This window comes from Psammomys obesus, unplaced genomic scaffold, assembly GCF_907164565.1.
Source record: "Psammomys obesus unplaced genomic scaffold, mPsaObe1.curated_primary_1811, whole genome shotgun sequence".
NCBI lineage: Eukaryota > Metazoa > Chordata > Mammalia > Rodentia > Muridae > Psammomys > Psammomys obesus.
Window position 1 is genome coordinate 46,280,250 of NW_026585895.1, and position 12,730 is coordinate 46,292,979.

The window sequence follows — 12,730 nt, forward strand, 5'->3', positions numbered from 1 at the left end:
TGATATCTAATAAGCCACCCCAAAACATTTTATTCAATTTCCTCCCGGATTATTTTTCCCCTTTTAGACTGGGCACATTTCCTTTCAGCAGTGATTAAGTGTGTGTGGGTCTCTGTTAATCTTAACTGGGGTGAATTGATTAGTTCAGAGCAGGCTGGAACTATGTGCTTATTAATGATAAAATGAAGTTTAAAGACAGAATTATGTCAATTTAACTAAAAAGTTATAGCAGTGCCACCATATTTAAAGTGCTTAATTTTGTTTTTAATAGCTACAACACAAGATAATCTTGATGATAAGCTGAGGAAGTTTGAGATTCGTGACATGATGGGACTAACAGATGATAGGGACATATCAGAGACAGTGAGTGAGACCTGGAGCACGGATGTCCTGGGAAGTGACTTTGACCCAAATGTTGATGAAGATCGTTTGCAAGAGATTGCAGGTAACTGGTATTCAAGGCCTGTAGGAATGAAGAGCTGTGTAGTTGTTGTATCCATTTGTTCTTCATGGAGGGTTAGTGCTTTGAGTACTTCCTGAGAAGCTGGTATCTATATGGAACAAGACATTTGAGTACTAAACTGAATAGGTATGTGTTACCTTCTGCGTTAACCTCCTCCGCTTTCCACCTCCTTTGAAAAGGAGAAAAACAAGGACTGGTAAGATGGCTGAGCTGGGAAAGGTACTTGCAGCCAAGTCTCATGACCTGACTTTGCTAGCTAGGGTCCATATAGGGAAGGAGAGAACTGTCTTCCCTAAGTTGTCCTCTGACCTCCATGTGTGCCATGGTATGCCCATGCACATGCACACACAGTTTAAAAACAAAGGAAGGCCAGGTTAATCCCAGGCCTTCCTGGGATTAACTCAGGGCGCCGAGGCCTTGTGAGTTTGGCCAACCTGGTCTACGGAGTGAGTTCCAAGACAGCCAGGGCTATACAGAGAAACCCTTTCTCAGAAAAGGAAAGACAGACGACTCTTTTGAGTCTTATCTTTGGGGCATAGTATATGTTCTCAGTGTGTGATAAGCTTATTATATTTTTGAGGCTAAAAACCTTACCTTAAAGTGAAAATTCTTGCAAACATAGCCATAAAATATGGACTAACAGAATCCTAAAGTTCTTTAAAATGAGGGCTGGAGGTGTAGCTATTGGTAGAGTACTAGCCTAGCATGTGTGATGGTCTAAGAACTATCCCCAAGATCCACACAATCATAGAAAATAATGAAATAAATTCATTTCTGGAAAAATTAACTCTCTTCCAAAGAATAACCAGTTTTTTCTTTTTTTTTAAATATCAGTTTATTATGTTAGGACATTCAAAATCACCCTTTTAGAATACTGGTTTGTGGGTTCTGAAAGATTTCATACAGTCTTATAATTACCATCTTCATTTTCTTTTTATGGAAGATATAAACCAAAGACAATAGAGAATAGTAGGAGCTCATTGTACCTGGCCTTGAGCTTTAGAAGTTAGACACACACGCCAGTTTTGTTTTCCCATTCTTTCCCTTTCCCCAGTCATGCTCAAGCAAGTTTCAGATAATTCTTTTTTTTCTTTTAAAGTTTTATTTGTGTTTCAGGTGTATGAGTGTCTATATTTCATGTGTACCTGGTATCTACAGAAACCAAAAGAGGGCATTGGATCCCCTAGAATTGGAGTTACAGACAGCTGTGAGCCACTATGTTGATGCTGGGAATCGGACCTGGGTCCTCTGCACCTGCAATAAATGCTCTTAACTGCTGAGCCATCTGTTCTGATCCTTACTTGCAGTTCTTTTAATATTATCTCTGTAAAAGGTAGCTTTTGCTTGTAACTATCCTTAAAGCTTTTTTATGACCCGAAATAGAATTATTCCTTTATTAGATTGGTTCAAACGAAATAGAGAATTCCCATAGGTAGTATTTCTTTCTTTCTTTCTTTCTTTCTTTCTTTCTTTCTTTCTTTCTTTCTCTTTCTTTCTTTCTTTCTCTTTCTTTTTTTTTTTTTCTTCTTTTTTTTTTTAATGTGTATGGATAGTGGCTGGCATGGTTATCTGTATACCACATGTGTGTTGTAGCTGCAGAGGCCAGCAGAGAGTGTTGGATACTCTGGCAGCGGAGATACAGCTATCTGTGAGCTGCTATGCACGTAGTTTTTGGGGATTGAGCCCAGGTCCTCTGGAAAAGCAGCATGTTTTAACTGCTGAGCCATGATTTTTCATCTTGAGTCTATTAAACATATATATACAATAATGTTTTGTTCTGGGATAGAGAGATGACTCAGAGGTTAAGAGCACTGGCTTTTCTTCCAAAGGTTCTGCGTTCAATTCCCAGCAACCACATGGTGGCTCATAACCATCTATAATGAGATCTGGTGCTCTCTTCTGGCTTATAGTCATACATGCAGACAGAATACTAATAAATCTTTAAAAAAAATGTTTTGTTCCTTCCACTTGTGTTTTAGTAGTGTATATAGATTTCTAAATTGGTTTTGGATTACTTTTTTCCAGATGGCAAAATAGTATTGTTATTGGCCACAAGCAGTATTTACAGTTGGCTGGATGCTATGAAGGAGCTGTTTAGTCTCTTAGAAATATATATTATTGGTCTGATTTTGTGGCTAATATGCTGGAAGAAAACATGTTTGTCTAGTATAACTTTCTGTGGTTAAATTCTCTGGATTTTTATAGTTCCCCTAGGACTAAAAATCTTATAAAGTTAAAAATGATATCAAGGACATTTGCTGAAAAACCTCACTGAAAACAAATCAACATGAACCTAAAGATGTGTTTTCCTTGTGGAGAGTCAGAGTTAAGCGAGAGGTGGCTCAGCAGATACTGCTCTTGCAGAGAAGAGGACCAGAGTTTAGTCTCCAGCACCCACGTGGTGACTCACAGCTGTAACTCTAGTTCCAGAGCATTTGATACCTCTTCTGATCTTCTCAGGATCCTACATGGACATGGCACACACACAAACCTCAGGCGTGCGCGCGCGCGCGCACACACACACACACACACACACACACATATATGTAAAGCAAAGGAATGAAAAAAAAGGTTGTGCCAGTGTGCCCAACTGGGAACTTTGTGATGTTAGTAGCATGCTTAAATGAAATGGTTCCTACCTTAGCCAATTTCTTAGTGTTACTATTCTGTGTGACCCTTTTCCACTGCTCTGGCTACTTTGCTTTCTTTGTAACACTTTGCTCCCACTGGTTGTACAGGTGCAGCAGCAGAGAATGTGTTAGGCAGTTTGCTCTGCCTCCCAGGCTCAGGGTCAGTTCTCCTTGACCCTTGCACTGGCTCTACCATATCAGAGACTACAAGTGAAGCTTGGAGTGTAGAGGTATTGCCAAGTGACTCAGGTTAGTATGCCGTCATTTTTGCTTTTTACTTTGTGTAGAACTTTAACATGAAAGGTGTCTTAAATTTGTATTAGGTGTATTGTGCCAAATGACATTTTTATTTGTTTTTGTGTTTTATTTGTTGAGAAAGGGTCTGACCCAGGCTGACTTTGAACTCGGAGTTCTCCTGCCTCCGTGTATTAAGTACTAGAATTTCATGCATTTAACCACAGCACCTGATAACACACACACACACTCTCTCTCTCTCTCTATGCAAATATCAGACAGTCATATTGTTAAAATTTTCAAGTAGAAATTTAGATAATTTTCTGTCCACGAAGGAAAAATTTGTTGGGCAATAATAAGATAATATTATATAATATTTTATTTTTATTATAATCGGTCAGTGGTGATGCATGCCTTTAATTTCAGCAATTGGAGGTCAGAGGCAGGTGGATCTCTGAGTTCAAGACCAGCCTGATCTACAGAGTTTCTGGGCAGTCAGGGCTACACAGAGGAACCCTGTTTCAAAAAACCCAAAATAATAACAATAATAACAACAACAATATAGCAAGTGCTTCAGAGTCTGTGTTAAATTATATTTGAAGTAATTATTTGAAGCTTTTCAGAGTTTTGTGTGTACGATGTGTTCAGTTTTACTAATTTATCCCAGGATGAGAGTAACAACCCAGCTCAGACCCTGCACATTTGAGTTCCTAGTCAGCATCCTTCCATTTGTCCCTGGATGGCCAGCCCAGTGAGATAGCTTAGTGAGGCTAATCTTCAGAAGGAGACAAACATACATGCACACACACGCTCACTTACGACTCATTCACTCGTGCACACAATGAAATGTAAAATTATCCTTGGAAATAACTTGTTCCTCTTAAGAGATATCTGAAAGTTTGTTTGTTCATTAATCTTTTTGAGATTAAAACAAGTTTTTTTTAATTACATGTTCACATACTCACATAGTGTCTGTATGTGGTTATGTGCACACATAAATGCAAGTGCCACAGGCTCCAGAAGAGGTTATTGGGTCTCGTTGGCCAGAGCCTGGAGTTAAAGGCAACTGTGAGCCACCTGATGTGAGTGCTGGGAACTGAAGACATCTTCTGAGGAGCACCAGCAGTTCCTTACCTGAGCCATCTCTCCAGCACCAATTTATTATTTTCACTTTATGTTTCGAGTATCTGTGTGCTTGAATATATGTACATAGCATGTGTGTAGTACCTGCGGAAGCCAGAAGAGGTTGTCAGACCCATTTTACATGACTGAGTTACAGCCATTTGTGAGCTGCCATGTGGGTGCCAGGGACTGAACCCAGGTTCTCTGTAAAAGCACCAAGTACTGTTAACCACTGAGCCATCAATCTCTACAGTCTCTTAAACGATAATCAATTTGGTGGCACATGCCTGTAATTTCAGCTTATGCTGTATAGTGAGACCCCTATCTCAAAAGTCAGTAGATAAATTATTAACTAAAGAGATTATTTTTTCTTTCTTTTTGGGGGGATGGTTTGAGACAGGATCTCACCATGTTCTTCTTGCTGTTTCTGGAACTGCCAGTGTAGATCAGTCTGGCCTCAAACTCACAGAGATCCACCTGCCTCTGCCCACTGAGTGCCTAGATTAAAGGTACCTGCCATCATGTCCATTTTGCATGCTTTTGAAAACATTGAAATCAGAAAGTTGATACCGTACTAAGCCATTCTGTATTCTTGTTCAGTTTATATGCTAACCAAAAAAGGCCCCCCCCCCTTTTTTCCTTTAAAAAGTAGTTGGGCTAAAGAGATGGCTCAGCTGTTAAGAACACTGTCTGCTCTCCCAGGGGTCCTGAGTTCAATTCTTAGCAACTAGAGGGTGCCTCCCAACCATCTATACTGGGATCTGATGCCCTCTTCTGGCAGGCGGGTGTACTTGCAGATAGAGCACTCATCTACATTAAATAAATAAATAAAGTTTAAAAAGAGTAGTATAGAAATAGTTGTCATCTGTTCATAACAAACTGTGTATCAGGAGGAAATCATAACTTTGCCTTCTTTAAACCCTAATCTAACTAGCTTTGCTAAGTAACTTAAACTTAGAAATCTCTTTATATGTCTGTAACTTGTATGTGTGAGTCACAAAAGCTGAAATTTTGCATGTTCACGGAATTACTAGGTGACTCTTCCTGTCTTCTCTTCAGAGGCTCCAGACTTAAAGCAGGAGGAGCGCCTCCAAGAGCTGGAGAGCTGTTCTGGACTGGGCAGCACGTCTGATGAGACGGATGTCAGGGAGGTCAGTTCCCGCCCCAGCACACCAGGCCTCAGTGTTGTGTCCGGTATGTCTGTCTTGTTTCAAGGACTAGAAATTTGAAGACATCTTCTAGTCCCTATTTGAAAAGTGTTACCAAAGAGATAGTGGGTTTTGTTGTTGTTTTATAGTATGGTACCAGCTGTTGAACCCAGAACTTTGGGGCATGTTAGTTAAGCTCTGTCACTGAGCTGCATCTCCCTACCCAAGAGATATGTTTTATTTAGGAACTTAGTAGTCTCCAGGGAACAAAATTAGTCCTATGTCTTTATAATCTTTTAGAACTTAATATGTGGCTTTTACAGCCTGTTGAAATAATCAATGAACCATTCCTCTACAACTCTTGATATTGTTGGTAGCTTCTGCTACAATATTTAGGTATAATACATAGTTCTAATTATGTTGTATAAAGCAAGATAAGTACATTTGAACAACAGTATGGTAAATTCACAGTACTCAGCAACTCACATGTATAGAACTAGAATATATAAAAATTGAGAATTTCTCCAAACTTCATATAATTTTGTGTAGCTACTTTGTTTTTGCAGCCTACTTATGTACTTAAATACTTTTGCTGTATTTTTCAAAGGGATAAGTGCTACATCAGAGGATATTCCCAATAAGATTGAAGACCTGAGATCTGAGTGCAGCTCTGATTTTGGGGGTAAAGATTCTGTAACCAGTCCAGACATGGATGACATAGCCCATGGTAAGTAGTGAGAGTGAGAATGGCTTTTTAAGATGACATGGCCTTCCCTGGTTACAGTTACCTTATCTTACCAGCACTCAGCAGCTGAAGGCAGAGGAATGTCTCTAAGTTTGAGATTTTCCTGGTCTACATAGCGAGTTCCAAGTCAGCCAAGTCTACGTAGTGAAACCTTGTCTCAAAAACAAAAAAAAAACAAAAAATCCCCACCAAAAAACAAAATAAAGTGGGGCTAGGGAAATGGCTGAGCGTTAAGAGCACTGACTACTCTTACAGAGGAGACAGGCCCCCACATGGCAATGCACAACTGTCTGTAGCTTCCGTCTCAAGAGGATCCAGTGTTCTCCTTTGGCCTTCTTTGGCACTGCATGCATGTGGTGCACAGATAGACATGCAGGCAAAACACTGATACACGCAAAATAAAACTAAGAACTGTTAAAAAAAATCCACAAATCAAGAACAGTGATGATTATATACTGCTGGTATTTCATCAATTAGCAAAGCTCTTCAGCCATAACTTATCAATGTGTACTTAAGGCTTTAAATGCTTATAGTCTAAATTTGGTTCGGTTAGAGCTGCTTCTAGAAATCCATGAATGGAGAAAGCTTTAGTCTCTGTATACTTACCTATTTTAATATTTCTAGTTGTGTCAAGATGTGTCAAGGAGCATATTTTTGGGAGTGGGGCCTCTGTAGCCTAAAATAGTACATTTAAAAGTTAGAGTTAATTTCATGATATTATATATTCATTTCACTCACAGGTTCTTTTTAAAATCAAGTCATCTGCTGAAAGCAGTATTAGACTTTCAAAATTTACAGTTCTCTAATTACCTCTTTTTTAGATAATATTGCTTGTTTTTATGGTGGGAGAGGTGACTCTCAGGCTGTGCCATTATGAAAAATACGGGGTGAGGTCTCATGGTTGTGTTCTTCGCACTAACTGTAATAGCATTTGTCCATCAGGTCATAAGCTTTGGATGCTGTTCCCTCCAAATGTAGGAAAGGTCCTTCCATGAGGAGTAAAATGCGGGGTAACCAGATTTGATTATTAGTTTCATTTATTTCTGGTATGCTACTCAAGTTCTAATTGATTAAGAGAGGAAAACTGTGGAAGAGTCCCAGCACCTTCTTCAACAGGGGAGTGCTGTTTACGTGTGGCTGATTTCATGGTGTGTCGTCTTCTTGTAGGCGCCCACCAGCTGACCTCTCCTCCCTCTCAGTCAGAGTCTCTGCTTGCCATGTTTGACCCACTGTCTTCACATGAAGGTAAGTTTGTGCAATGAGCTAACTCTTGCACTCTTTTCATGAGCAGAAGCAAGATACGCAAGCCTTTGGCTGCTGCCTTTGTTGGTTGGTTCTGTTCTGTCTGCAGAGCTTGTTTTCTGTGTTACAGGAGCCTCTGCTGTAGTAAGGCCGAAGGTTCACTACGCCCGGCCCTCACATCCACCACCGGATCCCCCAATTCTGGAAGGTGCAGTGGGAGGAAATGAGGCCAGGTTGCCCAACTTTGGTTCTCACATTTTAACTGCAGCTGAAATGGAGGCTTTCAAGCAAAGGCACTCTTACCCTGAGAGACTGGTTCGCAGCAGGAGTTCTGATATAGTATCTTCTGTGCGGCGACCCATGAGTGACCCAAGCTGGAACCGACGTCCAGGGAATGAAGAACTCCCTTCAGCTGCAGCCACTGGTGCTACTTCTTTGGTGGCTGCACCTCACTCATCATCTTCGTCCCCTAGTAAGGACTCTTCAAGAGGAGAGGTATGGAACACAGACTGTAGAATTTGCATGTTATGCTGAGGTCAGTATTCTCTTTGATGGGTTCCCATGATGTCTGAAATGAATATAGACTGTGAACTCAAGATTATGGGTGACTGTGGTTGTGATTAAAGATGATCTGTCAGCCAGGCATGGTGGCTCAAGCATGTAATCCCAGTACTCGGGAGGCAGAGGCAGGTGGATCTCTGTGAATTCAAGGCCAACCTGGTCTACAAAGTGAGTCCAGGTCAGCCAAGGCTGCACAGAGAAACCCTGTGTAAGAAACCAAAACAAACAAAAAGGTCTGTTATGCTGAGAGGTGAGGGACACACCTTTAATCCCAGCACTTGGGATGCAGAGGCAGGTGATTATCTGTGAGTTTGTAGCCAGCCTGGTATACAAAACAATTTCCAGAATGGCCAGGGCTACACAGAAAAACCTTGTCCCAAAAAGAGAAAAATCAAAACCAAACAAACCAAATCTGTCAAACTAGTAATTTGTCATACTGATAGAACTAGGTTTTATAGTAATCATGCCTTTTACAACACTTGGATCTTTTCTCCAAGCAGTTTTGTGTCTAATTACACCTAGGACTCTTTTGTGATGGTTAAAAATGTATATCACGTTTGATTTGAAAGTCATGAATTTGGGAGCACTAACACTTTCTCATTTAAAAGTAAGTTTCCAACCCAGTCCTTCCCTCTCTTTTTATTGAGTTAGTATGTTTCCTACAGACCACACATTGTCCTACTTGTAATTCTACCCATCAGCTCACCCCAATCATGTCTATCTAGTTGTGAGCATTACATCCTGTTTTGGTGGTTTTGTTTTTTTGTTTGTTTGTTTTGTTGTCCTTGTTTTTTGAGACAGGATCTCATTATATATAGCCCAGGCTGACCTGGAACTCATTAGGTAGGCCAAGCTGATTTTGAACTTGTGATAATCCTCATGTCTCTGCCTTCTGAGTGCAGGGTTTATACTGGTGAGCCACTGTGCCTAATTCATGTTTTATAGCAGCAGGACACAACAGTGCCTGTGTTGCCTGTCCTGCCTTTTTACACCTTTATTCTACTGCTTGTTCAGTTTTTGCCTTGGGCAATTTCTTGAGGTTATTTAGTTTTTGGTTTTTGATACAGGGTTTCTCTGTGTAGCCCTGGCTGTCCTGGAACTTGCTCTGTAGACCAGGCTGACCTCAAACTCAGAGATCCACCTGGCTCTGCCTCCTGAGAGCTGGGATTAAAAGTGTACACTACTACTGCCTGGCTATTTTTAATTTTTTTTTTAATTCTCCCATATATTATATCTTGACTGTTTTACCCCCTTCTTCCTCTCCTGAGTTTTGTATTTTATGTAGAATGTATGTATGTGTTTACCCAAATGTCTACCTGTATATCACATAGAGCACCGTCAGAACCCAGAAGGGGCATTGGGTCACTGGGACTAGAGTTACAGGTGGTTGTAAGCCAACATGTGAGGTCTGGGAATCAAACCTGTGTCCTTTGGAAGAGCAACCAGTGCTCCTAACTGCTGAGCTACTTCATTATATTCTCTATCTAGTTCTGGAATTAGCTATTTCTCCAAGGGTTTCTAGGTCCTCTTGTCAAAACTAGTTTTCAGAAATTCATTGCTATGGCATATGGCTGCTCTCAGAGCCTATCAATGGACAGAGCTAGGGAGGGTGTGTGTGTGTGCTTGTGCGCGCGCACGTGAGTGTGTGCGCGCATATGTTTATAGCTGTATACATGCTACACCTCTGTATTCACTTCTTTCATGGCATAGAGAGAACAATGAGTGGACAATGAGTATATACTTTCAATCTAGAAAAAAACTTTATTTTCTATCCCTCCCATGCTTTAACTCCTCAATGGTGAAAAACCTGCTTTTGTTATTCCTCATGTGTGTACTTAAGAAGTTTGCCTGTCAATAAACTTTCCATCCTCACTAACTTTCCTGCTGCATACATAAGCCCTCATCTCACTGCTTGGAGAAAATTGCTATTGTTAGTTAGTAGTAATTTCATGTTCTCCATTCACATGAAGCCTTTTAAGTATTTCCTCATAAGTAGAACTACAGATAGTTAATTACCAACAACAACAAAAAAAGCACTCTGAGAATAAGAGTGGACTGGTGAGCAGAGAGAAAGGTACCTGCTCTAACAGCCAAGACTGTATAGTCCCAGTTGTATAAAGAAAAAAGTAGAGATTTTCTGAGGTCACATTATAGGCTAGTAACAGAATCACAGGCCCTGTCCTTCCATGTGAACAGAGTTAATGATAACTGTATAATTGGTGAGCAGAGAGAGGCAAGGCAGATCTCAGTGTGATGGTCAGCTGTGCCCCATGTAAGCTATGTACCTTGGGGAAGATCGCCTCATTTAACTTCATGTTCTTCATCTATAAAAAGGACTTATGACTGGGCATGGTGGTGCATGCCTTTAATTATAGCACTGGGGAGGCAAAGGCAAGGAGATCTCTGTGAATTTGAGGCCATTCTGGTGTACAGAGTGAATTCTGGGAGAGCCAGGGCCACATACAAACCCTGTTTCCATTAAAAAAAGGGGGGGGCTTATACACTGAGCATGGTCGCTTGTGCCTACAATTTCAGTAGTTGAGCTATTTGGTGAGGAAGAGGTTAGCCTGGTCTGCATAGTACACTTGAGGCCAGCCTAGGCTACAGATTGAGACCCTGTCTCAAAACAAAAATTAACAAAAAACCCTTAATAACAGGAGCCATTTTCCTAGGTAGTTGAGAGGATTGAGAGATCTGTTCTTAGGCTCAGTTCTGACATACCAGGTGACTATTGCTATACCACACTGACTTTGCCCCCATTAAAATTTACTGCACTGAATTTACTTAGGGTTTCCTATTTTGTTTGTTTTGCTGTCATGCTGAGGATTGAACCCAGAGCTTGTACCTGCTAAACACTTGCTCACCCACTGAGCTCTACCCCAGTCCCTGCCTTCTTTGGGTGTTCTTTGGGTATCTACTATACCTAATTCCATTAGGCCTTTGGTTTGCTAGCAGTATAGAGACAGTGTCTAATCTCAGGCACAGCAGTCTGACATGAAGAGCATATGTCCACAATCTAGGGGGCGCCTGCAAGGCAATAGCAGTGGTTTTCTGCGCTGGAGTGTGGCAGGGTACTCTGAACTCCATCCATAGCACTCTTCTCCTCCTCTGCTAGCACCCCAAAAAGAACAGTTTTGTTTTAAGGCAAATAGAACTGAATTAAAGACTTAGTGAAATCCTTTTCATAGCAATCTATTCTGCTGCTCAACTCCAAATAACACATCAAACTCTTTTCTACAGACTGAAGAGCGCAAGGACAGTGATGATGAGAGATCAGACAGGAGCAGACCTTGGTGGAGAAAGCGATTTGTTTCAGCTATGCCTAAAGGTAATTTCATAAAACTTTAGAGTGCTGTCTGTCGAACAAAGCCTCAAGCCTCTTTTGGAGAGCAGTCTCACCACGCCTCTGTGATGTTGTTGGGCCTGTTTCAAGCCACGTGGAAGTGTAGGAATGCTTTCATTGAGAAGAACGCTCTGGCAGAACTTTAGTTCTTGGTGGGAAGTGGCAGTGGTGTTCTAGATGGAAATTATGCCAGACACTGTCATTAAACGTGGAGGACTCTCGGCATGCTACTGTCATTGTTAACTTATTGATGAGTAGCCATTTTGACATTTCTGGAACAGGTCTAAGCTTTTCATGTCTATGTGCATTGAAAGCGTGCGTGCCCTACAGATGTAGCTAGTGTCTATTGTGGAAGGGAATTGTATACATGTATTTTTCGTGAATAGCATCCTTTGAGTTGGCAAAAACTTCTCTTCCTGGAAGAAGAGATTACCCAAAAGTTGACCTCTTCCATAGGCCTCTTCCCAGGCACTTAGGAGCTGAGGAGACCTGTGTCTACCCGAGCTCAAACCTGTTTAATGGGGAGGAGTGAATGAGACAGGAACTCTGAATGTGTTCTTTTTGGTGAGGTTAAGAGGCCGTGGTTTTGATTTACTCTCTGTGGATCCTCATTAAATCATTCTTTCTATGGCACATGACTCCAAAGCAGATTCTGAAATCTTCTTTAAGACCCTTTGGTGCTATTGTAAGAATGATTACCAGTTGACGCTTGGGATTTCATAGCTTTTAAATTTTCGGCTTTCTTGCACTTAGAAATGTTGGCACACCAGTCAACTTCCGAGGAGTGCAGTCTGTTATATGTCACACTACTGACTCTATTTAATTTCCAGCTCCTATACCATTTAGAAAGAAAGAGAAACAAGACAAAGACAGAGATGATCTGGGGCCTGACAGATTCTCAACACTCACAGGTTTGTAGACCAATGGGCTTCCTGGCTCCTTCATTCCCAGAGCACATATTTCATAACACTTTTTCTTGGGTGCCATAAGCGTTGCCTTTTTAGAAGAGTGTGTCTGTGTGTGTATGGTGGGGAGTATGTTCTTCATGGCTCTGTGGTTTTCCCCTAGGGGCCACAGTGGGTCTCGGTGTGCTCTTCCTATAGACCACCACCACCATCACCATCCTCATTACCATAACCTGTTTCTGACAGGCCTGCCTGTCAGCTCACCACCCAGGGGACGATGCCATGTGGCTGTTGGAGTGTGTGGCGCTGCCTCTAGTGCTCTGCATGCCATATCTCT

The 12,730-nt window shown here is 41.3% G+C and overlaps 1 protein-coding gene across 2 annotated transcripts in view; it reads left to right on the forward strand.

Annotated features, from left to right (window-relative positions):
* The window catches only part of Gapvd1 (GTPase activating protein and VPS9 domains 1), a 48,952-nt gene that overhangs the window by 14,235 nt on the left and 21,987 nt on the right, over positions 1-12,730 (forward strand). For both annotated transcript variants that reach the window (XM_055600240.1, XM_055600241.1), the window contains exons 8-15: positions 272-445; positions 3,202-3,342; positions 5,509-5,643; positions 6,205-6,324; positions 7,510-7,587; positions 7,715-8,079; positions 11,386-11,473; positions 12,319-12,399. In XM_055600240.1, coding sequence (XP_055456215.1) covers positions 272-445; positions 3,202-3,342; positions 5,509-5,643; positions 6,205-6,324; positions 7,510-7,587; positions 7,715-8,079; positions 11,386-11,473; positions 12,319-12,399 — 1,182 coding nt within the window. The remainder of the gene's footprint in view (positions 1-271; positions 446-3,201; positions 3,343-5,508; positions 5,644-6,204; positions 6,325-7,509; positions 7,588-7,714; positions 8,080-11,385; positions 11,474-12,318; positions 12,400-12,730) is intronic.